This window comes from Rhinatrema bivittatum, chromosome 4 (genome assembly GCF_901001135.1).
Source record: "Rhinatrema bivittatum chromosome 4, aRhiBiv1.1, whole genome shotgun sequence".
NCBI lineage: Eukaryota > Metazoa > Chordata > Amphibia > Gymnophiona > Rhinatrematidae > Rhinatrema > Rhinatrema bivittatum.
The window spans coordinates 100,446,376-100,470,179 of record NC_042618.1 but is presented as its reverse complement, the minus strand read 5'-3'; the positions used below and the strand labels follow the sequence as shown (position 1 = coordinate 100,470,179).

Here is a 23,804-nt window from a genome sequence, read left to right as displayed (position 1 = left end):
ACATCCAGCGCACCTACTATGCTCCTTCTTGGCCTCCTAGATTTCTGGTTAGTTCTTGCTCCTTATCCTGTATCCAGCCTCTTGCTTCTTGTTCATGTTGGGGATTAACCACGTTTCTCATGCCTTGCTGGTCACCAGCAGTGGAGGGGCCAACCTGAAGGGAAGATGGCTGCCTTAGGCGGAAGTCAATCTACTGATACTGGCCGGGGATCAAGTTTCCTGGGACTAGGCCGCTCACTTCTGAGACAATCTACAGACCACAAACGTTACAGGGACCAATCCTTTTGGGTGTTCTCGAGACCTGGATTCAGGATCCACTGTGTTGTTTAACCTCTTTCCTATTATATCTGTTTCTGAAGTTGTGTGGAGACTATGCTGAAGGAAAGGATAGTGAACTATCTGCAATCAGATGGTTTGCTGGACATGAGACAGCATGGATTCACCAGGTCCTGCCAGACAAATCTGATTGATATTTTTAATTGAGTGACTAGAGAATTGGATCGAGGAAGAGCATTTGATGTGATTTCCTTGGATTTCATCAAAGCTTTTGATACAGTCCCACATAGGAGGCTTATGAATAAAATGAGAAGCTAGGGAGTGGGTGCCAAGGTAATGGAGTGGATTACAAACTGGTTCACGGACAGAAGACAGCATATAATGGTAAATAGAACCTTCTCTGAAGAGAGAACAGTGTTAAGTGAAGTGCTCCAGGGATCATTTTTGGGACCGATTTTGTTCAATGTCTTTGTGAATGACCTGGCGGAAGGGGTAGAAGGTAAAGTTTATCTGTTTGCAGATGATACCAAGATCTGCAACAGGGTCATGAAATGAAAATACAGAGGGGACTACTCTGAACCAACATCAGGAAATATTTCTTCTCGGAAAGGGTGGTGGATGCCTGCAATGCCCTTCTGGGAGATGTGGTGAGGATGAAAACAATAAATGAATTCAAAAGGGCATGGGATAAACACTGTGAAACCCTAGAGACTAGAGTTGGAAATAAAGAAAAGGGTGCATAAGAACATAAGAAAATGGCATACTGGGTCAGACTGGTCTATCAAGCCCAGCATATTGTTTCCAACAGTGGCCAATCCAGGCTACAAGTACCTGGCAAGTACCCAAAAACTAAGTATATCCCATGCTACTGATGCTAGTAATAGCAGTGGCTATTTTCTAAGTCAGCTTGATTAATAGCAGGTAATGAATTTCTCCTCCAAGAACTTATCCAAATCCTTTTTGAACCTAGTACACTAACTGCACTAACCACATCCTCTGGCAACAAATTCCAGAGTTTAATTGTGCATTGAGTGAAAAAGAACTTTCTCCGATTAGTTTTAAATGTGCTACATGCTAACTTTATGGAATGCCCCCTAGTCCTTCAATTAGAGTAAATAACCGATTCACATTTACCCATTCTAGACCTCTCGTGATTTTAAACACCGCTATCATATCCCCCTCAGCCGTCTCTTCTCCAAGCTGAACAGCCCTAACCTTTTTAGTCTTTCCTAATTAGGGAGCTGTTCCATCACCTTTTTCATTTTGGTTGCCCTTCTCTGTTCCTTCTCCATCACAACTATATCTTTTTTGAGATGCGGTGACCAGAATTGTACACAGTATTCAAGGTGCGGTCTCACCATGGAGTGATACAGAGGCATTATGACATTTTCCGTTTTATGCACCATTCCCTTCCTAATAATTCCTAACATTCTGTTTGCTTTTTTGAATGCCACAGCACACTGAGCCGACAATTTCAATATATTATCGACTATGACACTTAAATCTCTTTCCTGGGTGGTAGCTCCTAATATGGAACCTAACATTGTGTAACTATAACATGGGTTAGTTTTCCCTATATGCATTACCTTGCACTTATCCACATTAAATTTCTTCTGCTATTTCGATGCCCAATTTTCCAGTCCCACAAGGTCCTTCTGCAAATTATCACAATCTGCTTGTGATTTAACTACTCTGAATAATTTTTTATCATCTGCAAATTTGATTACCTCACTTGTTGTATACCTTTCCTGATCATTTATAAATATATTGAAAAGCACAGGTCCTAGAACAGATCCCTGAGGCACTCCACTGCCCACCCCCCTCCACTGAGAAAATTGTCCATTTAATCCTACTCTTTTTCCTGTCTTTTAACCAATTTGTAATCCACAAAAGGACATCACCACCTATCCCATGACTTTTTACTTTTCCTAGAAGCCTCTCATGAGGGACTTTGTGAAATGCCTTCTGAAAATCCAAATACACTACATCTACAGGTTCACCTTTATCTACATGTTTATTAACCCCTTCAAAAAAGTGAAGCAGATTTGTGAGGCAAGACTTGCCTTGAGTAAAGCCATGCTGACTTTGTTCCATTAAACCATGTCTTTCTATATGTTCTGTGATTTTGATCTTTAGAACACTTTCCACTATTTTTCCTCGGACTGAAGTCAGACTAACTGGTCTGTAGTTTCCCGGATTGCCCCTGGAGCACTTTTAAATATCGAGGTTACAATAGCCACCCTCCAGTCTTCAGGTACAATGGATGATTTTAATGATAGGTTACAAAATTTTACTAATAGATCTGAAATTTCATTTTTGAGTTCCTTCAGAACCCTGGGGTGTATACCATCTGGTCCAGGTGATTTACTACTCTTTACCTATAACCCATCCATAGACTGCATGAGGGTAACTTGCACAGAGTGGCAGTTACTACCCTTAACAGAAGGCACAGGGATTACTACCCTTAACCAATTAGACTTGATGCTTGTGATGCAAATACAGCATCGCTCTCTGCTTTGACCGTGGGGGGAAAAGGAGAACTGGATTCAGATGATGGTTAATGCTGGGCCCCGACTTTTATGGTCTGGAGTACTGATATGCAGACATTAGGGACAAATCACAGGACTGCTTCTATGGCCATGTCCAAATGCAAAGCACATTCAAGCAGCATTGTCTGAATTATTATGAAGGCTGCTCACCCTGTAAAATCATTGCTAGCAATAATTTTACAGGTTGCTCGGTTTGGATTGTAAATATTGCTACCCTTAACATAAGGCTTAGAGGTAACCTGCATGGATTGGCAGTTACTACCATAAAATACTTGCTGGGTGGACTGGATGGATCATTTGGTCTTTTTCTGCTGTCATTACTATGTTACTATGTTCTCAGCTCCAGTCCTTGCCAATCAGCTCTGCATGAGATCATCTGTGAACCATTGGTCTAAGAGCCAGGTTGAGTTTTGTTACTTTGAAAAGCAGACTCTTGAGAATCACTGATATAAGTGACATGTATCTCTTGATGAAATGGTGCTTTTTCAGACATGTTTCACGCCTGTTGTCGAGGGTGCATCCTTCTGTCCACCTTGCTATATGCTTTTTACAGATTGGCAACTACTACATGTATCTGCCTGAAATTCAGCATAGGGGATCTAGAGCAAAAATAGTTGGGGAATTGTGATTTTGGATCGAATTGGAGAAAAATTATAATTGCCTGACAACTTTCAGTGTCAATCCATCATGCTGACTTTCACTTGTTCTGAGGAAGGGAAATGTTCCTTTGTGTTATGCTTCCGACACGCACTTTTCAATCTGCTATTTGTAGATGTGTCCCAGGATTCCAGTTTGAATTGTGCTCATCTGTATGTATGTGTGTGTTTTTGGATTAGAAACAGAAGAACAGAAACCACTTTCCTAACTGCTTCTGTGTCTTGAATCCTTACCCTTCATCCCAGACTGACTAGCTGTATCTCATGCAGTACTCCTGCAAACCCTTCTAGAAATACATGTAAAAACACTTGTTGAAGTATTTTCCTTCAGAGTATAAACCATCTCTATTCTCTTCTTATGAATAGTTTTATTGTTTTTTTTTTTTTTTTTTAAATTTTGGAGCATTTTACTTTTTCAGTCTGTCCTATTTATATCTAGACTCGGACCAGTTCTTCATTTGTTTCTGCCCAAGTCATCAGCCGTTTTTTTTAGGTATCTTGCTGCATCCTTGTTTGTTCAGTCAATGAGAGTTCACATTCCAAAATGCAACTACAAATGTGGCTATATGTTCTTTTTCAGTAAACATTCATAGTATCCAGTGCCTCACTTTTGTATTGCTGTTGTTTTTAAATGATAGGGAAATCATAATGGCATGTTTGTCAAATTGTTTCTCATCTGAAACAATCCAACGAAGCAATTTTGTTTTGCTTTGTTTCTGTGTTTTAGATCATGCTAAAATTATTTAGTGCATGCTAAAACACAGTAACAAAATTTAAAAAAAGGAAAAATAGTTAAAGAAGTGAAAAAAACATCAAATGCCATCTTTGATATGAAAGTTGGCAATTATGGTGCGTCAATTCCTTCTGTGCTCAAGCTTTTCCCTTTACTTCACCCATGCTTCCAGATTCAGACCATTGTTCATGTCATCATCTCAGATTTCTATTTTCTTCAGACTCTTTTGCCCTCCATACTGAATTAGCTGGTTCTGCCATTAGTATCTCTGAGTAATTTTCTTTTTGACTAGATCTTCTAACGAGAATCTTCTGCCTCCAATCATCTCATATACCCATTCATTTAAAATCAACAACTTTGACAACTCCATAATGTTACTTTCTCTTTTAAATTGGCAGGTTTTACTTATCTAGTTTTATTCTTTTATTTCACTGTTAATTCTCTGTCGCCTTCTCTACTTTCCAAGTTGCATTAGGTCCCTGTTTTATTGTAACTGCTATTTCTTCTTCTAGCACTTGTTAATGTTCAAAGTATTTCTCCTTTTGTCACACCTTGTTAATTGTAAACCGGCATGATGCGATCCCTATCGCGAATGCCGGTATATAAAAAAATTCAAATAAATAAATAAAAATCAAGTCTTTCTAGCTTCTCTTCAGAATCCATTTATAATTCCACATTTTAACACCTCACTTTACCTATAACTCATCCATAGACTGCCCAGATATTGCAAAATGAGGATAATTCTCATCTTCTGTTTGTTCAGGGCAATTTCCAAACTGTCTGCCTGAATGCAAAGTGGCTTGTTCCTAAGTACCAAGTACTTAGTGCCTTTGCACTTAGGGAAATTATGTGTGTGAACAGCTTTGAAAATTACCCTCTTAAGGCACATCCCCTTCTGGTCTTCGAGTGCTGGATTTCCAGAACTAATCTAAAAGCCCCCGCGCTTTCTGAGGCGGTGGGAAGCAGAATTTTTTTTTAAAAATTCAATCTCCTTGGAGATTCCAACACAGGTCTTCTGCGCCGTGCATGTGTGATATGAGACCAGAAAGTCATGCAATTGAAAAATGCACTCGGCATTCAAACCCCCACAAATTGATCCATGCACTGATTGGTGCTCGCCCCCTTTGCTGATGGATCATGGGCAGCTTTGGCTTTTCCCCCCTCTCAGATGGGTCATGGAGCCGTGGCCATGTTAATCCTCTCTCACTCCAAGTCACCTGTACTTTCTTATCTTCTCTTTTGTGTGCAATCTTTCCGTTGTACAGGTTCTGTTAAGTAGCTATAGCTCATATTGTGTTACTAGAAAAAGAATAAATATATTTATAGTTTTGTCTTTCTGTTTTCATGCTTTAAACCACTGAGAACATTGTGGCATGCAAACTCTGCAAATCCCATTTTGTCTGCGACTTTTCTTCTTTGCAGATTTCTCAGTAGATAGTTCTGGAGGAAAGTTATAGAAAACAGAAAACTGCTCTATCCTTTTAGTTTAGGTTTCTATTCTGTGCCTTTGTAGATAGTGCTGTTTCTTTGCTTCTAGTTTCTTAAAGTCTGCACAAAGGGAGACATACTAACCTTTAGTCTCTCATTCTCTTTTAAAGTATTTAACTATTCCGTAGTGCTAAAATTGTATATTTGTATCTGACATTATTTATTTATTTACAAGTATGTCTATACCGCCCTACTACTACTTAACCCTCCAAACAAAATAATCAGAGTGGTTTACAATATTAAAATGTAAATAAAGTTAAAACATCATTGTAGCATCACATACAATAATATCATATTAAAACTATAGTTAAACTTAAAACATCATTGTATCCTACGATAAAACATCAAATCCTGTCTATAGAATATACAGAACTCAGCCTAGGTTATTTTGATCTCAAAAGTTTTTTTATATAACCAGGTTTTTAAGGGTTTTTAAAAGCTGTGCCATCAGTCAATGTCCTCAAAACCTCTGGCATCAAATTCCAGAGTCTTGGGTCAGCAATTGCAATTGCTCTGTATCTAACCTCTCCGATGAATGCCCAATGTAATACAACCTGCATTATCAAACCTTCCTCCTGAATGCTAGTATCAGCATCGTTTGTTTGACCGCACCAAGCAGATAACTCTCTGATGTTGTCAACCCTAGTCCAATGGATTTCGTTTTGATAGACTGAGAGAGGCTGAGATTGTGATCTGTGGATTACCCAACAGTCTGTACACCTGGAGCTTCCTCTTAATAGTGCCTCTTGCTGGGAGAGGCTGGAACTGAACTCTCCATGATTTCATCCAGAATCCCAAAGATCATCTATAAACAACAAATGGCCAACTCTATTTACATTTACAACCCACTCAAACAATACACTTTACATGTGACTTGGAGGAGTATTCTAATAGCTAGAGCAGCAGGCTGTAAACCAGGGAAGCCATGGTTTAAATCCCCCTCACACTCCTTGTAATTTTGGGCAAGCCACTTCATCTTCCATTGCCTCTAGTACAAACTTAAAGGCCTATTTAGTAACGGATTCTCCCATTCTGGGGTAGATATTCAAACATTAGCTGTCTTTCAAAGTTAGCTGGATAGACATATGTGGCTAACGTAAGAACAATATTCAGAGGCACGGCTTAAGCTGCTGAATATATGCAGATATATCTGCACTTAGCTCTATGGCAGATCTAACTTAGCCGCATAACTTATTTGGCTAAGACTGACTATTGCTAGTCTAACTCACTCCGCTTCGATCTGCCCACAACTTATGCAGCTAACCTTTTAGCCACACAGGTGGCCGCTGAACATAGGTGCATATTCAGCAGTCACTACTTAACCACATAAGTTATACTTATGCAGATAAATAGCGCCGAACATGTTTTGAATATTGAGCTCTCTGTGTCTCTGGGAAAAAATGTTAAATAAATGAGGTCTTTAGAATGTAAACTGGCTGGGGACCAGAGACTACCTACAGCACCCAACTGTGATCTGCTTTGAAATATCACAAAAGGCAGAATATACATTTTTAAAAATGTGATTTTGATTGATTACTAATATATTTCTTTTAGCTTTCAAGAAGAGTCTTTAATATTTGAAATGTGAATGTTTCTATTGAAGGAAGAGCACAAAGGGGGTGTCTACCACTGCCGTAACTCTTTAAAGGAGATGCTGAAAAAAATAGAGACAGAGAGCAAGGACATAATAGCCCTGGGAGAAGCAAAAGGAGAAAGAGGAAGAGGGGAGGGAGTTGGGGAGTTGTATCTGACTCATCTCTTGTCTATGGTTCTTTTATTCAGGAAACCACCATTGCTTCTCCTGTAATTTTGCGAGTGGATCCCAAGGGTTATTATTTGTACTGGACTTTTCAGAGCAAGGTGAGTACAGATCCTGTTTGGAATTGTTCAGTGGAATTATAATGTAAGAGCAAACTCTCTGCAAAGCACCGGGCTCTGCATTCACCAGCAGCCAACCCCGTTACGTTAGAGCAGTGGTTCCCAAACCTGTCCTGGAGGACCCCCCCAGCCAGTCAGGTTTTCAGGATATCCGCAATGAATATGCATGAGATAAATCTGCATGCACTGCCTCCACAGCATGCAAATTTGATCTCATGCTTATTAATTGTGAATATCCTGAAAACCCGACTGGCTGGGGGGTCCTCCAGGACAGGATTGGGAATTACTGCTTTAGAGAATGTAAGCAGTGGCAGATGGTTATGTTATTTCTTGCGCTACATTCATGTTAGGACTTTGCTTTCTCGGTCAGGCTGAGGAAAGCAAGTGTCAAGCAAGCAGGGAACCAAGGGAGTTCCCTTTGCAGAGGGGAGAGTCATTTTGGTGGGCTGAAGCTGCTGCTGCTACGTCTGCTCAGGTCCACTCTTCAGTTTCAGCATGGCCTGAAAGTTTGCAGGTTGGGTGATTGCCAATTTGCCGGTGTTCTGCACACATGCTGGGAGCGGAGAAAGCATACTGGTTTGCAGAGAACTGGCTGGCCCTGTAAGGCTTCCTCTTTTCAGAGCAGGCAGAACTTGTGGTTACAGCTTCACTTCCTCTTGCTCACCACCCAGATATGGAGGGAGAGCTACCAGCAGGGAGCCACTGTTAATGCTAACAGCGGCTCCCTGACAGGAGCTTATGCATCCACACAGTGGTGTCCATCAGAATCAGCTGAGGGATATTGATCCACCCTAACACCACAGCGTGGGCCCTCTGGACATCCGCTGCTTCTCCCGTACAATCTCTGCAACCTATGTGAAGCACTTTGGCACGGTCACACATTTGCAGGTCTTCTCTCCCTCCTGACTCTGAAGCTGTGGGTTCCATGGTGATGTGTAACAAAAAGATGCAGGCAGGAAATATCCAGCAAACTTTATTGGAGGTGTACACATTGATCAGACAGCCACAATGTCAGACTGAACCCACTGTCCTGGTTCCTGATACACTTGCAACTCCAGAATGCTGGTGTGGTCTGGCTAATGAAGGCTGCTATGCAGGACACTAGCTTAATTGCATAATGATCAGGTGTGGACAAGAGCCAGACCTGGATTTATACATAGGTAACTGCCTAGGGTGCCAGATTGTGAAGGTGCCCAATATTCAGGCCAAAGAGGGGCCTACTTCTGCTTGCTTTAGGGCCATGTGATTAATAAACCAACAATAGAACTAAACAGCCCAACACACCCCGACGACGTCAAAATAAAAAATCGAAAGTGTATCTTATAAACCCACTAACCTCTTATCCCAGTGCCTTTAGTTATAACTCTAGAGCACCCCGTAGACCTATATCTCAATTGATTACATTGTCAATGCTCATGCCTATGTATATTATGTATGTTATGTGATTACATTTAATCATTGTTTAAGTCAGGCCATTATATGCATGTTATGTTGTAAAGCGTTGTGATCTTTATTTGGAACAACGGTATATAAAATAACTAACTAAATAAATGTGATCCACATTGATTGTGATACTGGATGTGCGGAATGTATGGAAATATATGAATGCATAAAAATGTACTGGGCTCTGCTGTGGCACTCTGCCTATGGGCAGCAAAATATTAAAGCCAGTCCTGACACCAACAGGCATGGTTCCCTCTCCTCGCTTTTGCTTTTTCCAGGTTCCTCTCCATCTCCCTCCCGCGGGTTCCTCAAGCCCTACCCCATTCCATTTTACTCTATAACCTCCCCATTCTCCCCTCCCCCAGGATCTTCTCCATCTCTCCATTTTTCATCTCCTTTAAATTCATCACCAACTCCCCCCTTAAGTTCCTTTCAGTCCCCCTCACCAAGCGTCTTCTGAATCCTCCTCACATGCCCACAGGTTCTTTTCCATCTTCTCCTCCACTACCAGGCTCCTCTTCATCTCTTCCAGCCCTAGGATTGCTCTCTGTCTCGCCCCCAGGGTCCATTCCATCTTGTCCCTGCTTTCCCTTAGGTTCCTCTCCATCTCTCCTCTCCCCCATCTTCCCAGTTTCCTCTCCTCCATCTGCCCCTTCCCTTAAGTTTCCTCTCTGTCCCCCTCTTGTCCTTCAGGTTCTCCTCATTTTCTTTGGGCACAGTACTATGGGCAGGATAGTGGCAGGTCAGCAGGGTGTACTCAGAAAGCATACAGTGAGGAAGAGCAGCTGCAGAGACTGGGACTGCTTGCTTACTGTATCCCCAGGCCGCCAGTCTGCCTTGACAGCCACTGATCTGACTACCAGATGGAGGAAGGTTAGCCTCTGAAATGTGCTAATGTTTGGTGCGGCTTTTTCCAGATGGACGCCCTGTATTCTGGGAATGCGTCAGTGACCATCTTGATGGAGCCCCAATGCTTGCTCCTAACTGTGAATGCTGAACTTTTTTTTATTGCTTTCCACGGCTTCCCCCAGACACTCAGCAGTCTGTGCTTCACCGTCACTAGAGTGTTTCACAGGCCCTTCGTGTTTGTGGTCCCCTTTGGGATTTTGTGCTCTGCCGTAATTCCAGCAGTGGGAATGGCGAGCACTGAGCAGTGATCTGATGCGGCAGGAGGTTGAAGCTAGGTTTAGACAATTAGAAGCCTGAGTCCGGTAACACATTTTACTAGGAAATACCACAGCCGGTGATTACACCATGGCAGAGTGCCAGGAAGAGTAAACAAATTAGAAACAAACCTCAGAGCAATTCAGAGAACTGGAAGGCATTCACACCCCATGGCAGCACTCTGAGGCTGCAGTGCAGGCACCTTCCACTCCCAGAGTCCTACCCTGTGAACGGGGCCCACTACAACCAGGGGTGACCCAGGATTCAAATGTGCAGATACTGTACAGCAGCAAGGACTCGAGGGTTGGAAATGCTTATTTTCAGAGAGCACCACTTCTTTCCCATATCTGGAATTTCTATACAAAAGTAGAGAGAGAGAGAAGAGGCCAAGAGAATCCCACATAAACCAGTACTGCCTGGTGGCTCCCTAAATCAGCAACATTCCCGTTCTAAAATCACTGTTTACTTTTCCCTGAGTTTTCTTCCTGTACATGCAAGGAACATGGATTCTTAGCCCACGTTTCTCAAAAACTGCAAACCTTAAAACTTAGTAAACGCTGAGGGTATGTGCTTTGGATTAAGCTCCAAAGGGGTGTGAAATGTAAGCTTCAAACCCTGCGCCATTCATGAGCTGGACAACTGCAGAAATACTCTGATCATTGTCCAAGTTGCTTCACTCTCCTCTTGCTCAGAACCTGCTGAAGTTCTTCCTATCTGCTGTATTTATTCTTCACTCTCTTTTTCTTTTCCTGCTTGTGCATGTACTCTTCAGTCCATATTACTTCTGTCCATCACCCGTGCCCCGCCGCCCACCCACGCTCTGAGCCCCATCTGTTTCCCATCCTATTCCACGCCTTCTTTTAAGGGGGCACTTCAGATGACCTCGATGACTGAGACCTCGATGACTTGGCTCTTTCTGAAACCTGGCTCCTCCAACATGATTACAAATCGGAGGTCACCTATAAACAGTTTATAAAATTAACTCACGCCAATCTGCACAAGCTCTCTTATCAGATCGAATAATGTGATTAAAAGACCTCGGAGAAAAACTGGCAAGAGAAATTCACCTATGCCCTAATTATTTCGTTAATCACAGGCCTTTCCCTTCTCAGCTTTGTATATTTTACACAAAAAATGATTTTTAAAACTTGTTCTCTTCATTCAGTTTTTCTTAAACATTTATTGGAAACATGTTGCTCCTTGTCTTCCACAGACTGCAACTTCGTGGCCAGCTAATGAAACCAGCAAACAGATGAAAAAGGTGGGATCAACTCTCTTGCAACCCAAATAAATTTCAGCTCAGCTCCAATGGCACCCATGTGTTGCCAGTCACTGCATTGGCAGCCATTTTCTGTGGCCATTATCCACTGCAGAACAAGTGATACGTTCTCTTCTCTGACAGAATGAAGCAGTTTACGTTCTTCTGCTGCAGCGTCTAGCGAAACGAGGACCAGCTTAGAATGGAGCCATGGCTGGGTAACAAAGGAATTGATCCCATCCACTTTTTCATCTGTTTGCTGGTTTTAGTAGCTGACTGCAAACCAACCAGCCTCCATTTTTCTCCCTCTCTCCACCACCAACCACTACTCATTCCCAAATGAGCCTTTTCCCTCTCTCCTCTTTCTATCCCATACCTCAGTGATTGTCTTCCTCTCCCCTCTTCAGTCTTCTTGTGCTCTCTATAATCTTCCTTTCTTCTTCACCTCTCTGTGATCTCTCACCTTTGCTTCCATCCTTCTCTGCTGTCATCTCTCTATATTGCCTCTACCTTTCTCCCCTGCAGTCTCTCTTCCTGAAGACTCTTCCCTCATCTTTCCATCTTTTTCTGACCAGTTTGCTCCCTTTTCCAAATCATTTATGAATACATTAAACACTACCAGTCCCAGTACAGATCCCTATGGTACCTCACTAATGACCTTTCTCCATTAGGAAAACTGACCAGTTAGTTCTAATCTTTCGGCCCGACTTTAAAAGCTCTACCTGTGTGTATACCAGGAGATATACACGTGGCCGAGCTGCGTGCGTGCCGTGGGCATTTTCAAAGAAGGGCTTGAGCAAAAAGGGGCGGGGCAGGGACAAGGTCAGGGCGTGGCATGGGCGGAGCGTGGGCAGGCTGGAACAGCACCATTGGGCACTGTCCTGCTGATGCGCGCTGGGATCGGACCGGCACATGCAATCTGCTGCTGCACAGCAGCGTGAGTGAGTTGTGAAACAAAAAAAATGTAGGTTAGTTAGTGGGTTTTACGGGTCGGGGTTAGTAGGGGAAAAGGCAAGCAGGATAGGTAGGGGGTTTAGGAAGTTCCCTCCCGGTCCGCTCCTTTATTGGAGCGGACCGGGAGGAAACTGGGAATAGGGCCTATCTCGTTGCCGCACGCATATAATAAAATCCCCCCCATTACGCACGCAATTCGGCACTCGTGCAGATATGCACGTGATGCTATAAAATTGGGTGAGTGTGTGCGTGCGAGTAGCGGATTTTATAACTTGCACATGTCGACACTCACATGTTATAAAATCGGCGCGACCATGTGTGCATGCTCATGGACACCTGCACACGGGTATTAAAATTTACCTTTTTGTTTTTATCTTTTAACCAGTTACCAATCAGCAATAGGACACTGACTCTTATCCCATGACTGTTTAATTTCTTGAAGAGTCTCTCATGAGGAACTTTGTCAAATGCCTTCTGAAAATCCAAATACACTATATCATATAGTGTATTTGTAGGGACCTTCATTTCAGTTGTTTTATTTTTCCCTTACTTTTTCCAATGTTTATCTTCTATTTTTGTTCATTATTATAAACACTGATAAATTCCAGGGCAAAATAAAATAAAAAGTAAGAACTAAGGTCCCTAACTATATAAACTGGCTCACCCTTATCCACATGTTATGTACACCTTCAACATAGTCTAAAAACCTGGTAAAGCAAGACTCCATTTGCTAAATCCTTATTGACTCTTCCTCATTAGACCTTGTCTAACCATATGACTAGAAAGTTTATGTTTCAAAATAGCTTCTACCATTTTGCCCAGTATTGACATCAGGCTCACTGGTCTATAGTTTCCAGGATCACCCCTGGAGCCCTTTTTTAAAATCAGTGTTACATTGGCCACCATTTGGTCCTCGAGTACTGTGGTTGATTTTAGTGATCGGGTACAGTTTACTTGTAATAAGTCTGCATTTATATTCTTTCAGAATGCTGTGCATATAATTAATTTGCCTGTTTAGTTTTAGGGGGCAAGAAATAGGAAAGGCATACTGGTGGTGGTCGGAGGGAGAGGGGTGGGTCAATTCAGCACTAGCACTTGGAGCATTTATGGGGCACTACCCCTCATCATGCCTCCCACCAAACTACACCTATGTGCTGGAGTGAATACCATCAAGTCCAGGTGATTTGTTACTCTTTAGTTTGTCAATTTAGTCTATTTTCATTTAATTTTATTTATTTAAAATGTCTAAGCCACATTATCTAAAGTCCTAAGCAGCTTACATCAAACCATTCATGGATACAAGCAAAACTTACAAACATGCTTGAAGATGGAATAAAGCTATTGACCATTAGACATAAGTTGTCATATTTCAAACATCATCTTTCAGTTTCATAGTGATTTGTTTCAGTTTTTCTGAGTCATCACCACCAAATAATGTTTCTAGTGTGAGCATCTCCCCCACATTCACCTCAGTAAAGATAGAAGCAAATAATTTATTAAGTTTTTCTGCTATGATTTTGTTGTCTGAGTTCCTCTTTTACCCCTTAGTCATCTAGCATCCCAGCTGATTGACTGACAAGTTTCTTGCTTCAAATGTACTTGGAAAAGTCTTTGTTAGTAGTTTTTGCCTCTACAACAAGCTTCTTTTCCAATTCGTTTTTGGCCTGCTTTGTTAATGCTTTGCATCTAACTTGCCAGCATGTTATGTTCTTTCCTGTTTTCCTCATTTGTATCTGCTTTCCATTTTTTTGAAAGATGTTCTTTTGGTTATAATTGTCTCTTTCTCGTCGCCATTTAACCATGGTGGAAGTCATTTAGACTTCATTTGACCCTTTTGTAATGCGTGAAATATATTTTATCTGGGCTCCCAAGATATTTTTAAGCAATGTCTTCTCCTCGTGCAAGCTTTTACCCTTTAACTGCTCCTTTTAGATTTTTTTGGTAATTTCTTCATGTTATCATACTCTTCCATTTTAAAGGTACACAGTACTGCAGTAGTTTTCTTTAATGTCATCCCTCTGGTAATTATGTCAAATTTGATTACATTATGGTCATTCTTGCCACGTGGCCCCACCACCATTACCCCTTACTCCAGGACCTGTTAGAATTCTGTTGGAAATGGGCTTTCCACAAATAACCTGGACCTGATCAGGTTTTGTCAGGGCTCCCAGGTAGCGTGCCCAGGGCTTCCCTGCTTCCTCCCTTTGCTCTAAGTGGGACTGTATCCTAAAAATGTATTTTTGTTGTAAAGATGGAGATCGATATTCAAAAGGGTTTGTCTGGCTAATTTTTTATTTAAATTAACTCCACCACTGAACAGTGAGCTATAAATACAATCAACCTAGACAGAACATTAACGTCCTGTCACTGTAATGTTAAGCACAAATTTAATTTAAACACAATTTCATGAAGTATTTATATTTTAAACTCACCAGCAATCTCTGGCTCTAATATATTTTTGGGTGTGGAAAAATCTTTAGCATGTTTTAAAAAATTTTTTTTGGGGGGGGTAGGTTGGAGGTTTCATATGTTAGAATAGTGCCTCTGCACCGTGTATGTATAATCATTCACTTCCAACCACCTCCGTATATTTTTTAAAATTTTCTTAATATGCTAAAGTCCTTGTGCCAATGGATGCGGCCATTTTATAACATACGCGCGTACATGTGCTCATAGTATAAAACAGGCTGTACGCGCATACATGTGCACACAATTTTATACAGATGCACGCATGTGCATGCAAGTGCCACGTCCACCGCGTAAGTGGGGGAATTGTAGTAGATATGCTCGCCGATGCAGTTACCAACTTCTCCAGTTTGTTCCTAGTTCGCCCAGGTAAAGGATAGGACTTCCTAACTTGCTGCTGACTAGTCTAGATTTTTTTATTTCACAATTTATACGCCATCCATAGCAGAAGTAAAGTTAAACGGTAGAGGACCCTGGCGTGCGCTTGTGCGCGTGTTTACGCGCTGGTTTCATTCAAAACTCCTGTAACGCACGTGCCCTGCCCAGGCTCCGCCCATGCCCTGCCCCTTTTTTTAAGAAAAAAAAATGTTTGTGCATGCAGCGGGAGATATGCGCGTACTCGTGTGCCTTTTAAAATCTGCGCAGCGCGTGTGGGTGCAACATCTGCGCATATTCCCTGGCTTTGGCACGTGTAGGCTTTTTAAAATTCACCTTTCAGTTGGGGAGCCCTCTGGGGACAGGGAAATACCCACAGTACCTGAATGTAATCTGCTTGGAAGCGCTGATATGTGGAATATAAATGAAATAAATATAAATAAATAAGCAAGGAGTCACCCCTTTAGGGTCCAGTCATCCTCTTTCTCTGCTTCCAATCTCCCATGCATCACTGCTGTGCAGTACAACCAAATCAAAGGCGATGGGCCATAGATTTCTGTTCAAATGGACACACTCAATGCGACTCTCATTGCGTTTGTAAAGGGGCTCCCAAGAGCTCCTACCCCAACCTCCATCAAGTCACTCCAGCCCCCCTTTTCATTATTAAATGAAAATTCTAAACAAAATGAAGAAATGTACATCAGAAAAACAGAGCGATCAATACCAAAATTGGAGTTAGAAGAGTTTCAACTGGGATCTACACTACTTTAAGGCTGTCTTTTAATGTTGATTAATGTACATAGACATTTCATTGGAGTCTATAGTTTGCGAGCTAATGATGAACTTTCTCAACTGAATTCTTTTTCAGAAGCAATTATATTCCTAATTATTTTTTAAGGTACACATTTAGGGACAGTTGTACTTAAGGATGTCTCTTATTCTGTGTCTATGAGAAAACTGCCTATTACATGTAGCCCTTGGATTGCAAGCCCTCAGGGGGCAAGGAAATATCTTCTGTATCTGATTGCCTTGAGCTACAAATGAACAGGCATGAGCGAAATGCAAATTTATTAATAAATGTAACTCAGAGAATACTTTAAGAGGTCCATATTCAGAGGCATTTAGCTGGATTCTTCACAAGTTGCTGGCTAAATGCTGACTTTTGAATATTTTGGGTACTTATCCAGCTAAACTTTAGCCGGATATCTCATTATCTGGCTGAAATCTAGCTGGATAACATAGGGACATTCCCAGGCATTTCTGGGAGGATTTAAATTAGTTGGATTATCCGGCTGATAGCCAGAATTAGCTGACTAAAATATCCAGCTAACTCTGGTTGTGTCATAGAGCTGGCCTAAAGTTAGCTGGATAAACGTATCTGGCTATTTTTAAGATAGCCATCTATATTCAATAGTGCGGCTGCACCACTGAATATCCCTCCAAAGTTAGCTGGCGAAGTTTATCTGTCTAACACTGCAACCCTTATAGTGACTGAATATGGACTTTTAAGATTCATGAAGTCAATTATAAAAAACATTAGGGCTAAATCACTGTCTTTAAGCTCCGTTCAGTGATTCTGTGTTGGGGGCAGGATATCCTCAAGTGCGTTTAAAAGAACCAGAGAGATTCTTGATTGGTGTTCCAACATAAAGTTGTTAATGAAGCACTTGTGAAACAAAAGGAATCTGGCACAGAATACACTTTTCCTTTGATAAATCCACAATCAAGAAGGACCAAGCTGGCATCCTGAACAGATGTGCTGCTTGGAGCTCTTGTTTGCTACAAGGTTTCTCCTTGCCTAACATGTTTTCCTTCATGGATCTATGATCAAACGGTGAGGGAAGCTGAAATGGAGTCCCTCTCCTCTCCCTCAGCCACCTCACCTGTGACAGGCGGCTATCCCCGAGTTCCTGCAACTTTCTCCATCGATTTCTGTGCAGGCTTCCATTGCTGGGGATATTGAGGGAGTGATTCGTCAACTGGGACAGGACGCTGAGGTGTCCCCAAGCTCCGACTGCCGATCTCCTCTTGCTCCTCCTTCAGCTGTGCCGACGGCAGCATGGTGTAATCTGGGTTCATTGGAACTGACCCGGGTGGACTCATAAGGGGGCCACAGACGCTGAGTATGGCGGCAAAGGGAAGTCAGGGTAATGCAGTTACAGCGGCAGTGGTCTCTGTGGAAGTTCCCCTGGCGGGTGAGAGCTTCTCTGCAGGATTTGTCACTATACCTGCCTCTCAGAGCCTGTTGACGCTGCTACCATCGGTAATATACAGTGTCAAATCTTCTCCCATTACTATGGACAGCATTTGGTCACGCCTTTCATCTATGGAAAAGTTTTTAGCCTCTATAACTATTTCTACTAATAATATACTTTCTAGTATTCAATTGCAAGAGGCTGTTGTTTCTTCTCATACTAAAGACATCCAGGATCTTAAGTTAGCCACTGATAATTTTTCCAAGGTCCAGGGTTTCCTTACTTCAGGACAGCATGGAGGACTCTCGGAGGATTGAAAACTTGGAAAATTCTTTCAGGGCATTGAATTTACGTGTTGTTAATTTTCCTATCGTTCCTATGATCTCTCCTTCAGAACTATTCAAATCATATATGCCAGAGGTTCTGTGAATGTCAAATGAAATTTCTCCTACTATCGTTAAAGCATATTACCTTCCCACAAGAACCTCTCCTACCATTAATGACCCAAATCGATTGGGTGCATCAGGTCCTGTGGATTTGGATATCTCTGCTCTCTTGGAATTAACAGTGGTAGATGAAGAACATAGGCTCATTTTACTGGTTTCTTTTGCTTCAATTACTGAGCACGATTTGGTTCTTAAACTTTTTTTCATGCAGCTTAATTGCCTTCTATGGGTTTTAAACTTTGGGTATTTCCTGATTTTTCCAAATTGACCCACGTGAGAAGAAAAACATTTCTAGCTATGCACAATGAACTAATTGGTTTGGGTGTACGTTTTATACTGCGATTTCCATGCAAATGTTAATTTTCTCTGCCTCAGAAAGATACATATTTTTTGAGCCTTCTCAGTGTTGCGCTCGGGGGTGGACCCTTGTCCTGGGGCAAAGGTGGAATGGCTCCTGAAAGAGAACAGGAGGTAACTGGCCCCAGGGGGCGGAGCACTGGAGGAGACAGAGGCTAGGTAGAGCTTCACCACTGGAAGCCCGAGGTCCCCCCAGGAGGAGCCCCTAGGGACCCAGGCTGCTTGGACTTAGGCAGGCCTCACAGAGTCTCCTGGGAGAATGGAAGTCCGGTGTGCCCACAGACACAGAAGGAGCGTGGTCGGGTTCGAGCTGGAGCAGGGAGAACCAGAACAGAGTTGATGATGACAAGGTGAGGAACAGAGCCAGAATCTGGGAATGAGGTCAGGCAGGTGAAAGGTCAATGTCCATAAGTCAGTCCGAGGAGTGGTCAACGAAGCAAGGGTCAGATACCGGAGGTCAGATGAAGTCAGAGGCAAGCAGAGGTCTTGAGGCAGGCGGCAGGCAGGCGAGCGGGTCTGGAGCAGGCTGAGGTCTTGAGGCAGGCGGTAGACAGGCGAGCGGGTCTGGAGCAGGCTGAGGTCTTGAGGCAGGCAGCAGACAGACAGGTAGGTCAGGAACTAGCTAAGGTCGTAAACAGGTAGCAGGCAGGCAGGTCAGGAGCAAGCTGAGGTCAGTACCAGAAAGTCAGTCCGAGGGTACTACCTGAGTAGACAGACAGACAGGAACAGGCAGGACTCAGGAACGAGGATGCAGGAACAAATCAGGAACGGAACTGGAACAGAAGGATCCTGGAACGAGACTAGGAACAAGCAGGAAAAAGTGCAGAGACAATCTAGCATACAAGCCAACCCAATTGCCAAGGCAAGGAAGTAGAGACAGGAACTTCCTTATATTGTTAGATCAATCAGGGTGCACCGCGGAACCAAGACACGCCCTCGGCCCTACAAGTGTCCGGGCAGTCCACGCGCATGAGCGCGTAGGGGCATGGCTAGCATGGTAGGAAACGCCGAACCTTGGCGTGAGGCTTGGCGCGCAGTGGAAGGCCCGGTGACTGCTGCCGCGGGATGCCAGGGCCTAGCTGGGCTAGCAACTACCGCGAGGGAGGTTGTCCCGGGACCCGCTGAGGAACTATGCAGGTGAGCGGTCTCATGCGTGGGACAGCTGCAGGCGGAGCACGTAACACTCAGCTCCGGTTTTTCTTAGATTTGAGGATGTCTAGTTATGGAGAACCTAATGCTGTTTCTTGAATAGGGGTTGGCGAAGGATAAAGTTATTATTTGCATTTTAGTGTAGATGGACTTCTAAGATTCATGGGGTCAGTCACAAAAAATATTAGGGCTAAGTCACTCTCTTTAAGCTCCGTTCAGTGATTCTGTGTTGGGGGAGGATATCCTACAGGACCCAACACGTAAGAGCATTTAAAAGAACCAGAAAGATTCTTGATTTGTGTTCCAACGTAAAGTCGTTTTCCTTTGCAATAATTTTCACTATTTCTACTCCCTTGTTTCTGATCCTTTCCTTCCTTATTTTGGGACTGCTTAAGCCAGCATTGTTAAATTTATTTTTCCTTTATATTATTCACTATTTGCTGTTTTTGTTGCATATATGGCTTATTTTGCTTTACAAGTTATGCTTGTATGTTGCAATGGAGAAGGTACAGAGAAGGGCAACCAAAATGATAAAGGGGATGGAACAGCTCCCCTATGAGGAAAGGCTGAAGAGGTTAGGGCTGTTCAGCTTGGAGAAGAGACGGCTGAGGGGGGATATCATAGAGGTCTTTAAGATCATGAGAGGTCTTGAACGAGTAGATGTGACTCGGTTATTTACACTTTCGAATAATAGAAGGACTAGGGGGCATTCCATGAAGTTAGCAAGTAGCACATTTAAGACTAATCGGAGAAAATTATTTTTCACTCAACGCACAATAAAGCTCTGGAATTTGTTGCCAGAGGATGTGGTTAGTGCAGTTAGTGTAGCTGGGTTCAAAAAAGGTTTGGATAAGTTCTTGGAAGAGAAGTCCATTAACTGCTATTAATCAAGTTTACTTAGGGAATAGTCACTGCTATTAATTGCATCAGTAGCATGGGATCTTCTAGGTGTTTGGGTAATTGCCAGGTTCTTGTGGCCTGGTTTGGCCTCTGTTGGAAACAGGATGCTGGGCTTGATGGACCCTTGGTCTGACCCAGCATGGCAATTTCTTATGTTCTTATGTTCTTATTTTTAAAATATAAATAAATAGTTTTAAAAAATCCACATTCCAGAAATAAAAACTTGAATCAGCAACTGTGGTCCCTCCTTTCTGTTACTGGGGACTCCCTTATTCCTTTCTGAAATTTAGGTCCTCCACCAGTTATTCCAACTGGAATTTAGGGGCTATAGAGAATCTGTACAATGGATAGTCCTTATTTAAGAGCAGACGTATATTTTGTGCTTGTGCCCGACTCAGGCCGAGTTTTGCCCCACCAGGGGCTGCCTCAGGGGCTAAAAATGACAAATAAATAAACAAACAACATGAATAATATCGGACATACATAAATCAAATTAAATTATAGTTTAAAATCATACAATATCTAAAAAAAGGTAACACATGAATAAATAGAAACAATTACATATGTTTTGTACTGTGTTGTCTGTGATTTTAATTGTTTCTGTTTATTCATGTGTTACCTTTTTTTAGATATTGTATGATTTTAAACTATAATTTAATTTGATTTATGTATGTCCGATATTATTCATGTTGTTTGTTTATTTATTTGTCATTTTTAGCCCCTGAGGCAGCCCCTGGTGGGGCGAAACTCGGCCTGAGTCGGGCACAAGCACAAAATATACGTCTGCTCTTAAATAAAGATTTAACTTGGACATTTCCTTGGTGTCTAATCTACATTATTGCCTAAACGGCTTTTTTAGACAACCTATCCTCTTGTTTTATTAGTCAATGGATAGTCCAGTTTAGAGTTCCCTGTAAATGATTCCTAAATAACTCTTAAGCTCTGATTTCATCCTTTCCTTTCCTTCCACTTGTTTGTTTTCTCTTTTGTACCATTTAGGTACCTCCTTGACTCTCTGGTGTATACAAGATGGGTATAGGCTATATGTAAGCACCTTGTGGCTGCAACTTCTTCTCTCTCCTGCTTCCTGCGGATACTGGTTGAATATCCTCACTTTCTCCAAGATTTTTGCTATATGGGCACTGTCTGTCTTTTGGGCTGAGCAAATCAGATGGGAAATAACGTCCCAAACAAAAACATGAAAGGAAGCATGAAAAAACGGCCTTTCAACTGAAGATCCAAAATAAAGAATCTTCTCTAACCTCAAAAGGTTAAATCAATCAGAATGTCTCTTAAATTTCCACAAATCTATGTCTCACTGAATTGAGCCTATGATTCCTCTAGAAAAAAAGGAACTAAAAAGAAACACTCTTCGCCCTTAGACTTTCAACTCAAAAATCCATAATTCCTCTAAGGGTCTTGATTTTATATGTGCATAGGAAACAACCACTGCAGTAGCTTCACATGGGGGTGCTATGGCATAGATGGTATGCTCCTCACTCCTTCTTTAAATGCATAGCTTTTCTACAAAGCCACATTTTAGTAGGGATCCCACTGGGGCTTCCATAAATTATATAATCAATCCATAGTCAAATTCTAACATTGAAACTTTTAATTTTCTTTTGTCTGTTAAGAAGCAAGAATATATAGGATCTCTTGGGGTTCCCAAGGACACTCCATTTATAAATGATTGTCATGAAATTGTGACATTTGAAATATGGGAAATGCAAGAGAATGCTGATTTAAGAGTCAATGTTATTCCAATATTGGTTTGTTGCAAAAACATCTTGGTACTGGAACCAGTACAGTTGAAGAAGAGGAAGCCATCCAGGCCAGGGGATGGAATCTTCTTCTTGCAGACTTTAGAGCTCTTGCAAGCATGAGCTATGCATGTCCTGCACAAGGCGGAAGAGGGGATATTATCAGCATTCATGTGCCTACAGCAAACTTAAAAAAGAAGCAGATAGATAAGCTGGGAAAGATAAGATGCCATCAGAGATTATAATGAAAATAAATACTTTTTGCAAAGAGTCATTGAAATATGAAGCTGCCTGTACGAAATGAGCCAGTGTGTTAATGTGAGATGCAAAACATGAAAAGTGCAATTACAGATAAAAATAGGAACTTAGAAAAACAGTTGTAGGTATGGTAATTAGACAGGTTATTGCATACATATTTAAATCATTTGGGGTACAACCCTTAATGTATTTTAATTTTATCTATAATAATGCTTGAGGCTTTTTACAAAATTATAGACCTGTTTCTCTTCAGTATGTGTAAATTCCCCATTGGATTAAAACTGTTGGAATGGAAGCAGCTGGGCCCAGTTTAACACCCTTTAGATTCATTCTATATTTTGAACTGTTTGGCCTTGCTCACCATGGTGCACCGTATCTTGCATAATATTTAGACTTACAAAATCTCCTAGAAAACCATATCATGCTTAAGAGTCTTCTCTCATCAACATAATAACCGAGACATTTACCAAAATGCATTAGGGCCCTAATGTGCATTAAATGTCATCTAACGTGCATTGCGCATGTGATAAATATCGCAACACAAACTAGCATGCAGATTTTAATTTGAGTATGCAAGTGGGAGGATTAAATGCAAATTAGAGTTTCCTACCGCATTCTGCAATAGATTAAAGCACAATAACGTGGGATTTAATGTCAGAAATAACGACACCTTTTTTTGTTGTGAAAGAGTGGAAAAAGTTTTTGTCGTGCAACCACATCCATTATCGCGGATCACGGCTATTATCTTGCACAATAAAATGAGGCAATCTATCAGATATATCTACCTCACCCTCCTGGGACAATAAAAACACCTTTTCCTACATGGCCTGTCCTCCTAAACCTATTATGTTTGTGGTAAATTTACTTGTTGGGAGATACTGGCTGCTTCAGGATGCTCGCTACAGACAACAAGAACAACAACTGCAAGAACAGGCAAGGAAAGTTCCAACCCCTCCAAGGGAAATCCCTGCACTGGAGCCCGAGCCACTCGCTCTGGAGGGAGAGGGTCGGGGCCCATGGCAGTGCTTGGCATATCGGTAGCCATTGTGGAGGAGATATAGGGAGTGCATCTTTCCTCCACGAGCCTCGTTGCTGGGCATGCCTGAAGGTTATGTGGTTAGCAGATGGTGTCATGACTTCACTTGTATTTGAAAGTCACCTCAGAAATGTCAAAGTCAAGAGGCTCCTTTCTAATGACTCTGTTAGCACCCAGATGTCTCCTAAGAAAAGGTTCACCTCATTGAACCCACCGCAAAGGTGTGTTAGGAGCTATTTTCTATGCCTGATACATCACATATGGAGATGTCACGGTGCTGCAAGGCCCTTGGCCCATCTAGCTTGGGGCTAGTCATATGGTGCTGCTGTATGCATGTACCTAGAAAATATGCAGAGTAGTTTGTTTTTTTGCAATAGCTAGTATCAGTTACGCTCCTATGCTGTCTGTGGCCACCCTTAAAGCACATAGGATGAGGACTGCTGAAGCAAACAGCTTGCAGAAT

The 23,804-nt window shown here is 42.0% G+C and overlaps 1 protein-coding gene across 4 annotated transcripts in view; it reads left to right on the top strand.

Annotated features, from left to right (window-relative positions):
* PLCB2 (phospholipase C beta 2) overlaps positions 1-23,804 on the top strand; it is a 152,553-nt gene that overhangs the window by 9,768 nt on the left and 118,981 nt on the right. For all 4 annotated transcript variants that reach the window (XM_029598517.1, XM_029598516.1, XM_029598518.1 and 1 more), the window contains exon 2: positions 7,485-7,562. In XM_029598517.1, the coding sequence (XP_029454377.1) occupies positions 7,485-7,562 (78 nt within the window). The remainder of the gene's footprint in view (positions 1-7,484; positions 7,563-23,804) is intronic.